General features: G+C 43.5%; 1 protein-coding gene across 1 annotated transcript in view; it reads left to right on the top strand.

Annotated features, from left to right (window-relative positions):
• The window catches only part of phf2 (PHD finger protein 2), a 105,625-nt gene extending 95,011 nt beyond the window's left edge, over window positions 1-10,614 (top strand). Inside the window, exons 18-22 of the mRNA XM_054738168.2 lie at window positions 2,823-3,106; window positions 7,987-8,082; window positions 8,159-8,268; window positions 8,338-8,653; window positions 8,734-10,614. Coding sequence (XP_054594143.2) covers window positions 2,823-3,106; window positions 7,987-8,082; window positions 8,159-8,268; window positions 8,338-8,653; window positions 8,734-8,822 — 895 coding nt within the window. The 3' untranslated portion in view covers window positions 8,823-10,614. The remainder of the gene's footprint in view (window positions 1-2,822; window positions 3,107-7,986; window positions 8,083-8,158; window positions 8,269-8,337; window positions 8,654-8,733) is intronic.
• The last annotated feature ends 446 nt before the right edge of the window (window positions 10,615-11,060 follow it).

Raw genomic sequence — 11,060 nt, forward strand, 5'->3', positions numbered from 1 at the left:
AGGACACAAAGTAACAGCTGATCGTTACCGGGAAGTTACATTTCTCGATGAGATAAAGTTACAAATGTAGGTGGGTAGTAATCCAAGCAATGTCCCTACCTCCAGGTGGACAAAGAAGGCCATCCCACTGGAGAATACAATTCAAAATGATGGGTCAGTGGTCTACAGCTAGTAATAGGGCTGCTCGATTACGGCAAAAATAATAATCACGATTATGGTGACTGAAATTGAGATCACGATTATTTAGGACGATTTTTCAATTTATGTTGATTTTATTTGTTTTTATTCAGTCATAAAACTGCTCAGGGCACAATCAGGACAAAAATAAGAAACAAGATGATCCGTGACCAAATACCAATGTCTTGCAAATACTGACAGCAAGAAATATACAAATAAATTATAACAAGTAAATGCAAATAAATTGATGTTCACAAAATGTTGCATAACATTTATTGAGTCGTGTCAAGGTGCTGTAGGAGCGTGCACTAGCACCGTGTCCTCAGAGAGATTAGTTATTATTTATCAGCGTGAGGAACTTATTTCTACCTTATTTATAAACTATTTATTTACAAGTCCATCAGTTAATGTAACAATTGTCCCAACCACAGCTGCACCCCCCACCCCCCGGTCTCACAGCAATCGGGCAAGCTGCACGTGTGTTTAGCACGCTGCACGCGCACATTTAGCTGTTTTTAGCTGCTCAGGAGTCCGCAGGTGCGGTGTGTGTGTCACTCACTCTGGTTAATCCAACAGGGAGCCGGCTCCGAGAGCTGTCTTTAGCGGCCGACACATCACTACATCATTCCCTTTCCTAATGTTGTGAAGAACGGTCCGGAGCACAGGCGGAGTGTTTAGCTAACTTGCAGAAAATGTCGACGACAGTTATCCAGAAAGTAGCTAAGGGTTACCAGAGATGTTTCTGAGATGTTCGCCAGGTACTTTTAGGATTAAAAAGTCAAGAAGGGGGTCTGAAAAGCTGCTAGAAATAGTGTCAAAGTCGCTAAGTTGGCAACACTGTGGAGGAGCGCTTCATTTGCAACTCAGGGCAGCGCAAGCGGGAGGAGAAAATAATCGGCTTGTTTTGTTTTTTATAATCGTTCAAAACTCAGATCGTAATCGTGATTAAAATTCGATTAATTGAGCAGCCCTAGCTAGTAATAAACCTCAGCAGGCATGATAAACACATCAATCTTACCAAGACACTGTGCTGAGGCATTCATATACAAAAGGGCTTCATAATCCAGAACAGACAGAAATGCTGCAATGACACAAAACTATTGTAGCGACATGAATGGCCTCATTTGTGACCCAAAGGTCACACTTCCTCAGCTGGGTCAGGCTATCCTGGCTGTACTTCTATCTACAGATTATCCATCACAGGAGGCTGAATGTCGGTCTACCACCCCTTTAATCTGACTGCCTTTTATCTGACTGCTGTTCCATCCGCAAGATGAAGGACACTTCAAGATTTAAAAGAACCATTATAGTCTATTACAAGGTTCATAAATAATCATCAAGGTTCATTATAAATGTATTTAATTACTGAAAGTAATTATTATTCTTTGGTTAATAATAATTATGATAATCAGTAATGTTGATCAGTGACAGAAGGTCATGTGCACTTATACACACCATGCAGGACACTGAAATCAGGGTAAAGGTAACTGCTCCATAACAACAAAGCTTTCTATCTCTGAGAGGGCGTGTCCTGAGGTTTGGTAAAACCTAAACTCCTCAGTTCAAGTTCAGTTCTTGAGCTCACCAAAATCTCTCCGTGGCAACGAAAGTCCAGGAGATCGGGTCGGCCGCTCGAAACCTCTACTAAGCTTTTCTGTCACGCTGATAGAATTGCTCCAACAAGACGCCATCTGCAACCAGCTGACGCAAAACTCCTTCAGAGTTCATTTAAGACGCAAACCGTCCACCTGTGTGCCTGCGGCAACTCAAGGACCAGAGAGTCGGTACCACTCGGGTCTTCTCTACCGGACCGAGTACCCAGAGGCTGACAACATCCTCCCTTGACCTCCGGATCCACACAGAGGGTCGTCTGAACAGTGAGGTAGAACACAGATTGCGTCTGTATGCTGTTCCCTTTAAGAAATACTCTAGTTAGCTGCAAAACAAACTCTTTCACCCAGAACGCGTTCTCTCTCTCTGATAGAAACCTTCTGAGACTTACATTCACACATCCAAACACACACATTTCATTTTAGCTTTCATCCAGACACAGGTTGCTTTAATACCAAGTTTTAATATCAAAGCTTTTATAAATTGTCATTTATGAATTGTCTTTTAAATTGTCATCTTTAAATTGTTAGTAATAAATTCTTAACTTTTTAAACCTGACTCTTCTTTAACACAGAGTGGTGTATATTTGGTCATTGAACAAGCAAAGATGCCATTAAGTCTTCTGGTTTAAGTAAATAAACTTTTGCTATTAATTTCAATCTCTTAAATTAAATATTAATCTTTGGATTAAATATAGACCAAGCCAGTTGGTGTATGAACTTCTATCGATTATATAAATATCTGTGGATATCTATGTAAATATAAGTTCATTTGCCAGTTTGTTTGATATTTCTCATGATTTAGCAAAGCTGATAGCAAACAGCGTTAAATCCTAGTTTTGTAGATAAACTACGCTACTCTATTTATCTCAAAAGAAGAAGCCCAGATGTTTTAATGCTTTAAGGAGAAGAGAGTGTAATGTGAGCTCAGAGCCACAGTCCCAGACACTCAGAGGTGTAGGATGTGCATCAATACAGCCTGCTGCTCAGTGGTTTCATCTACAGTGTTCTATGTGTCTTACTGTCATGCTGCAGTCAGCCACCTGCGTCTCCCAGCACACAGGAGGCCATTCAGGGCATGCTGTCCATGGCCAACCTGTCATCTTCAGAGAGCCTTCAGCAGCCGTGGAGCCACAACCAGTCCAAAAACAACTCACACAGCTCACAAGTCTGCAGAAAGGCAGGTGGAGGTGGCGGCAGTAAACGGGCGACCAAACGCCTCCCGAAGAAGCCCAGGAAGAGCAGCAGCATTGAGAGTCTGGATTATGATGACGATGAGCAGGATCACATGGATGCCTGCTTCAAAGACTCTGATTATGGTGAGCAACAAGAATGACCAATTGTTCCTCAGAGGTATAGAGCACTAGAGGATCTAAGGCCCGATGAGTCAGCTGTTTCAGTGCTCTCATGCTCATGTGACAAACTCATTAGATAATACTACAGCAGGATCACACACCAACTGGTCTGGATCTTTGTTGGAAGTTTTAAAAAAGAAGGAATTCCAATTAGTCAAACCAACAGAGTAAGTACAAGTACTTACATCTGAGTATTCGCTGACACCGAGTACTTATACAAATATTTGCATGACTTTGTAGTTTATTGTCATGCAGCAATTTAGTGTATTTCATTAGTTTATACCTACCCTCTTATTGTGTTTTACTGACATCAAGTCATGCTTGGTTGAACCAAAAGTTACATTAGAACACTGACTGTTTCTAATTAACAGCCAAATCTATACTGGTTTTACCAAAACTCACGTTATCAGAATTGTATTTTCATCAGGTATCAGGTGTGAGGTACTCTGTATCAGGCATCAGGTACTCTGTATCAGGAATCAGGTACTCTGTTTCAGGTATTAGGTACTCTGTATCAAGTAGCAAGTACTCTGTATCAGGTATTAGGTACTCTGTTTCAGGTATTAGGTACTCTGTATCAAGTAGCAAGTACTCTGTATCAGGTATTAGGTACTCTGTATCAGGCATTAGATACTCTATCAGGTATTAGGTACTCTTATCAGGTAGCAAGTACTCTGTATCAGGCATTAGGTACTCTGTATCAGGTATTATTTACTCTGTATCAGGCATTAGGTACTCTGTATCAGGTATCAGGTACTCTGTATCAGGCATTAGGTACTCTGTATCAGGTATTAGGTACTCTGTATCAGACGTTAGGTACTCTGTATCAGGTATCGGGTACTCTGTATCAGGCATTAGGTACTCTATCACGTATTAGGTACTCTCTATCAGGTAGTAAGTACTCTGTATTGAGTTTTAGGTACTCTGTTTCAGGTAGCAAGTACTCTATTAGACATTAGGTACTCTGTATCAGGTATCAGGTACTCTGTACGGGGCATTAGGTACTCTGTGTCAGGCATTAGGTACTCTCTATAGGGTATCAGGTACTCATTATCTGGCATTAGGTACTCTGTATCAGGTAACAGGTACTCTGTATCAGGTATCAGGTACTCTGTATCAGGCATTAGGTACTCTGTATCAGGTATTAGGTACTCTGTATCAGGCATTAGGTACTCTGTATCAGGTATTAGGTGCTTTGTATCAGGTAGCAAGTACTCTGTCTCAGGTAGCAGGTACTCTGTTTCAGGTATTAGGTACCCTGTATCAGGTAGCAAGTACTCTCTCAAGTATCAGGTACTCTGTATAATTACTTTGCGGCAGGTATCATGTACTCTGTATCAGGGTTTTAGGTACTCTGTATCAGGTAGCATGTACTCTGTATCAGGTGTTAGGTACTTTTTATCAGGTAGCAAGTACTCTGTATCAGGTAGCAAGAACTCTTTATCAGGTATTAGGTACTTTGTATCAGGTAGCAAGTACTCTGTATCAGGTATCAGGTACTCTGTATCAGGTTTTAGGTATTTTGTATCAGGTAGCAAGTACTCTGTATCAGGTATCAGGTACTCTGTATCAGGCATTAGGTACTCTGTATCAGACATTAGGTATTCTGTATCAGGTATTAGGTACTTTGTATCAGGCATTAGGTACTCTGTATCAGGTATTAGGTACTCTTTATCAGGTAGCAAGTACTCTGTATCAGGCATTAGGTACTCTGTATCAGGTATTAGGTACTTTGTATCAGGCATTAGGTACTCTGTATCAGGTATTAGGTACTCTGTATTAGGTAGCAATTACTCTGTATCAGGTGTCAGGTACTCTGTGTCAGTTATTAGGTACTCTGTATCAGGTAGCAAGTACTCTGTATTAGGTATTGGGTACTCTGAATTAGGCATCAGGTACTCAGTATCAGGTATCAGGTACTCTATATCAAGCATTAGGTACTCTGTATCAGGCACTCTGTATCAGGTATTAAGTACTTTGTATCAGGTAGCAAGTGCTGTGTATGAGGTAGAAAGTACTCTGCATCAGGTAGCAAGTACTCTATCAGGTAGCAAGAACTCTGTATCAGGAATTAGGTACTCTGTATCAGGTATTAGGTACTCTGTATCAGGCATTAGGTACTCTGTATCAGGTAGCAATTACTCTGTATCAGGTGTCAGGTACTCTGTGTCAGTTATTAGGTACTCTGTATCAGGTAGCAAGTACTCTGTATTAGGTATCGGGTACTCTGAATTAGGCATCAGGTACTCTGTATCAGGCATTAAGTACTCTGTATCAGGCATTAGGTACTTTGTATCAGGTATCAGGTACTCTGTATCAAGCATAAGGTACTCTGTATCAGGAAGTAGGTACTTTGTATCAGGTAGCAAGTACTGTGTATGAGATAGAAAGCACTCTGCATCAGGTAGCAAGAACTCTTTATCAGGTATTAGCTACTTTGTATCAGGTAGCAAGTACTATGTACCAGGTGGTAGGTAATCTGTATCATTTGTTAGGTACTCTGTATCAGCTATCAGGTTCTCTTTATCAGGTATTAGGTACTTTTTATCAGGTAGCATGTTCTCTGTCTCAGGTAGCAGGTACTCTGCATCAGGTATTAGGTACTCTGTATCAGGTAGCAAGTACTCTGTCTCAAGTATCAGGTACTCTGTATCAGGCATTAGGTACTCTGTGTCAGGTATCAAGTACTCTGTATCAGGTATTAGGCACTCTGCATCAGGTATTAGGTACTCTGTATCAGGTAGCAAGTACTCTGTCTCAAGTATCAGGTACTCTGTATCAGGCATTAGGTACTCTGTGTCAGGTATCAGGCACTCTGTATCAGGTATTAGGTACTTTGTATCAGGTAGCAAGTACTCTATCAGATGTTAGGTAATCTGTATCAGGTGTTAGGTACTCTGTATCAGGTGTTAGGTACTCTGTATCAGGTATTAGGTACTCTGTATCAGGTAGCAAGTACTCTGTATCAGGCATTAGGTACTCTTTATCAGGTATTAGGCACTTTGTATCAGGTAGCAAGTACTCTGTCTCAAGTATCAGGTACTCTTTGTCATTATTTTGCGGCAGGCATCCCGTACTCTGTATCAGGTATTGTGTAGTTAGTATCAGGTACTCAGTAGCAGGTGTCAGGTAGATGATAGCTCCTGCCCATCAGCCACGACTTTCCAGCACTTCAGCAGCACATCCACCAGAAGCCAGGGCGCTTTTACGGATGAACCGTAGCAAACAAAAGCTGTCATTCAGGTTTTTTTATCAAAGTGCCAGGAAGTCCGTAGCTGCGTGTTCCTGTAGTTCCCTTTGATCTGAGGACCACTAGACGGGTTTCTGGGAGGTGTTCCTGACACCATCTCTGGGATCCTGGATCAGATGATCTTAAATGCGTAAATAATAATCAGACATGCTGCTTTTCTCTGCAGCTGTCAAAATCAGATTCCGGGTCTTAAGTCCGTCATTAGGGAGGACTAAAGGATGAGAGGAGCCCCTCCCGATTCAGATGTTTGAACCATCGATATGGACAATGGGTTTTCATAGACTCCAATAACACGTTTTTGTACTAAAATGGGAGGTGGCCACCACCGCCATTTTGACCGTGTCACGGGTTCCGTCAAGCCCAGACAATTCCATAAAAGGGAAGAGAGGTGGAGCTGAGGGTGGGGCTGTAAGGCTGGGATCAACTGAGGACACCCGGTCGAACTAGCTGCAAGCTAGCCTGAAGCTAACCCAAAGCTAATGCGGAGGTGGGAGCTAAGCTAACGGAGGTAGCAACCTAGCTACAACCGGAGTTAACTGTGCACAACACCAGAGCTTCTGAGTCAGAGATAGGCCGGGCTGGCCGCTGGGTAAAACCGGGTCGAACGCAGAGGTCTCCGAGAGCTCCACGAGCCGGCAGCCGCACAGCAGACAAGCGCCGCTGCGATCTGAGATGCGCCGAGCTGCGGGGAGGCGAGAACCGGGTGGAAAACATCGGTCTCCCGAGAGCTCCACAAGCCGATAGTGGGAACCCAGCTCCACCAACATGTTATATTTCAACCCATTTTCTAAAGTGCAGCATTATGTTAAATGCACTGGGTTTTACCCTATTACATTTAAATTTCATGGTTAAACAGTACATGTTAAAATCTAAGCTCAGCTCGGCAGTGACCTAAAATACATAAATATAATTTTACTTACCGAAAAAATGAAGTGGAGACTCCTTGGACGCTCTATTAGTGCAATTAATGCCACAGCAAGTCATTTTGTCCAACAATTGCACAAAAAATATCCAAACAAGAATACACAAACACAGAGACTCAAAATCTCGGAACAGGAGGCTCTACTGAGGCCTCTCTGTGGTCACGTGGGTCTGATGCTCATTAATTATACAGAATTTTAGGCTTTTAATACACTTAAACAGAAGAGTGAGAAAAACAGTCACCCCCCTCAGAGTTGTCATGAGTGTAAACTAGATCATTTAAACCAAAAACATGTTCTGGTACCAGGCTGTAAACATGTTTATTTCTGCTGTGAAATTGGTATTTTTAACATGGGAGTCAATGAGGATTTGCTCGCTTCTGACACCAGCCCCCAGTGGATGAGGGTGGAACTGCCATTTTCGGTACTTCCGGGTTGGGCCCAATTTTAGAGACGCATTGTGGGGGCTTGGTTTGAACCTGTGAATAACAGCAGCAGCGTGCTGTAGTTTGAACTCCTGATGGGTTGGGGCTGTGAGCAGAGAGGAGGTGGCGGCCAGCAGCTGCTGAACAGCTGTCCTGTCTCTGCTAATATTGTCTGTTTTTAGAAAACTGAAAGATGTGAAGTGACCTTCCATCCTCGTACTGAAGCTCTGACTCATGCTGTTGTTGTAGTTTACCCTTCGCTGGAGTCAGAAGAGGATAATCCTGTTTTCAAATCCAGATCCAAAAAGCGGAAAAGCAGTGACGACACCCCCTACAGCCCCACAGGTAAACACTGCTGCTGAGCAAAAACTCAGCTTCCTTCAAAAAGTTGTTTTCAAACCGGATGCAAATGTCATTGCAGCGCGTGTTGGGCCTTCAGTTCCGCGGCAGGAGCGACCGGCGCGAGACGGCGCCCGCGTGGCCTCCATAGAGACAGGCTTAGCTGCAGCGGCAGCTAAACTCTCTCACCAGGTATGGCTCTGTTTGCTGATTACCTGTAGCTCGGTGTGTGTCTGAGTAAAAACACGTGTGTGTCTGCAGGAGGAGCAGCAGAAAACCAAGAAGAAAAAGAAAAGCACCAAAAAGAAGGCTTTAGCTACAGAGGAGCTGTCCAAACTCTCCCAGGACAGCAGCTCTCCAGATCACAACGTGGACTCCCAGGACGGCAGCCTGATGGACCACGAGTTCAGCACTGGAACCATCAAGTTTGTGGGAGGGGCACAACCCATGGCCCCTGGGATCTTCCTCAACCAGCGGCGGCCCTCTGCGTCCTCTCCCAACAACAGCACCAACTGCACCAGCACCAACAGCAGCGGTGTGGTGAAGGGGGACCGCACGGCGCCAGCAGACCCCAAAGGTGGGCAGCTCGCTCAGCCATACCTGAGCATGGTGAGAAGCCCCCAGCAGCTCACCTCCTGTTCTCTCCTCTTTCCACAGCGAAGCGGCTAAAGAAAGGCATGGCAACGGCCAAACAGAGACTCGGCAAGATATTAAAGATCCATCGAAACGGAAAGCTGCTCCTGTAGCGCCACAGAGACTGGGCAAGGACCGGGAATTCAGGAGCTGGGTCTCATCGCCAACTCCTGATGGGAGGAGCAGAAACATGCATTTTTCAATTTCTAAGAAGAACATTGGTCAAATAGGTTTTTTTGCCTCTTCTTAGACTTTATAACGTTCAGATATTAAAATGTACAGAAGCTACTATAAATATTTTTTAAGAGAACACCTCATTTTACTACAGCTGCCATTTTACGGGGGGTGGTAACATTGCAGTCATTCCAAGACCTGTGAAAGTATCCCTTGCATGTATTTAGTTGCATGTGTGCTTGGGTGGGGGGTGTTAATACTTATGAGTGCAGCTTATCATGCCACACTGAGATGACGGAAATCTCCACGGGCCTTTTCTGATTCAGGATTCTCTGAGAATTGTTTCAATCGGCATCAACTCCAGCATTTAGCCTTCACCGGAGCAGGTGTTTATTTATTATAAGGTAGGAAATCAAGAAGCAGTGGAAAGCACAAAGCCCATCTTTCACCTGACACACACACACACACACACCTGTCTGTCTTTCTATCTTAGTGAGGACCCTCCATTGATTTCCATTAATTTGTGTGACTCCACTATGCCTAACCCGTACCCTAACCATAACCAGTGCTGACCTATTCCTAACCCTAACCTTAACTGAAACTTCCTCTAACTGGTGTAGTAAGCTTCTGGTAAACTTCTAAAAAAAGTGAGGACCAAAAAATGTCCTCTTGTTGGGAAAATGGTCAAATGGTCCTCAGTATGTAGTATGTAGAAGGACACACACACACACGCAAACACACACCTGCGTAGACCTGATAAGCCTCATTCATGCCAGGTGAGCAGCAGCACCATGGGGATACTTTCTCACCTCCTTTTGCTTTCACAGGCAGCACCGCCGGCCCAGACCCCCCCCCCCCCCCCCCCCCACACACACACACACACACAGCTTTTGCTACTTATCTGTATAGAATGTAGTTTGTACAAAACTTTTTTAGCCCTTTTCTGTCAGGCTTACCCTACATTTTTACAGCTTTTCCTGTCTGACTAATTTTATTTTAAAAATATTTATCTATCTATATACATGTGTGTGTGTGTGTGTGTGTGTATGTGTGTGTGTGTGTGTGTGTGTGTGATTTGAGTTGTCATAGTTCTAAGCTCTTGTTTGTGGTTAGTTTGAAAGGTGCTGCCTGGAAAACAACAGAAGGAAGCTTGTGTTGTCGTCATATGGCCTTACACACTCAGAGTATTGTGATTTAGTCTGATCCAGAGAAGGAAAACACACACACATACACACACACATCTCTATGACCAGACACTTGTTCAACCTTCAGTATCCTAAAGGCTTTGGGAATTATTTTACTAGCACCTTGTGACGTGTTTGTGTGTCAGTGATGTAATTTATTAATGTTTGTAGTTTTTATACTCGTAGAGGGTCAATCTGTGAGACGACCCTTTAACTTTACCCCGTGTGTGTGTATGTGTGTGTGTGTGTGCGCGTGTGCGTGCGTGTGTGTGTGTGCGCGTGCGTGTGTGTGTGTGTGTGTTTAAGAGGCATCACAAACACACCCGTTTATCCTCTCCAGCTGTGTTTTTGCCTCCATGACTCTTATTTGATTTTTTATTGGATCGGGACGTTTTAAACACAATCTGCTCGGCAGCGGTGAGGTTTCGTTTCAGATCAAACTGTTGCTTCAGGTTTTTATTTGTACAGTTTGTGTTGCTTTGTTGTGATTTATTTTTGTATGTCCGACTCATTAAACGCATCCACTGTGCCACAGCAGTGAATGGGACCCGTGGTCTTCCCTGACTTAAATATTTATTCCCTTTTTCACCTGAATCCATGTATTTTTGTACTGAGGAGACTGAGGTTGGGTCTCATTTTCTACCACACGGGAACAAATGGCATGTTGTTGAATGATTGTTTCATTTTGTAACACAGTTACCGTGGAAACCCTGGGTTTTCATGTGTTCCTGTCCCCCTGCAGCTGCTGCTCTGGTTGGGACTTTCGACACACCTTTAGCCAGGCCCTGGATCCACCCCAAGGGGAATACTTAGATATGCAGATTAAAACAAAATAGGCCCATTTTTACTTTGACTCTAATGTGATTAATAATTTATGTAGTCTAATGAGCTTTGAAAGAAAAGCATCTGGACTTCTTTGAGTTGCTGGAAGACGTTTCACCTCTCATCCGAGAGGCTTCTTCAGTTCTAAGGTCAAATGGTGGAGAGTCCCAG

The sequence above is a fragment of the Nothobranchius furzeri genome, chromosome 3 (assembly GCF_043380555.1).
Source record: "Nothobranchius furzeri strain GRZ-AD chromosome 3, NfurGRZ-RIMD1, whole genome shotgun sequence".
NCBI classification, from domain to species: Eukaryota; Metazoa; Chordata; class Actinopteri; order Cyprinodontiformes; family Nothobranchiidae; genus Nothobranchius; species Nothobranchius furzeri.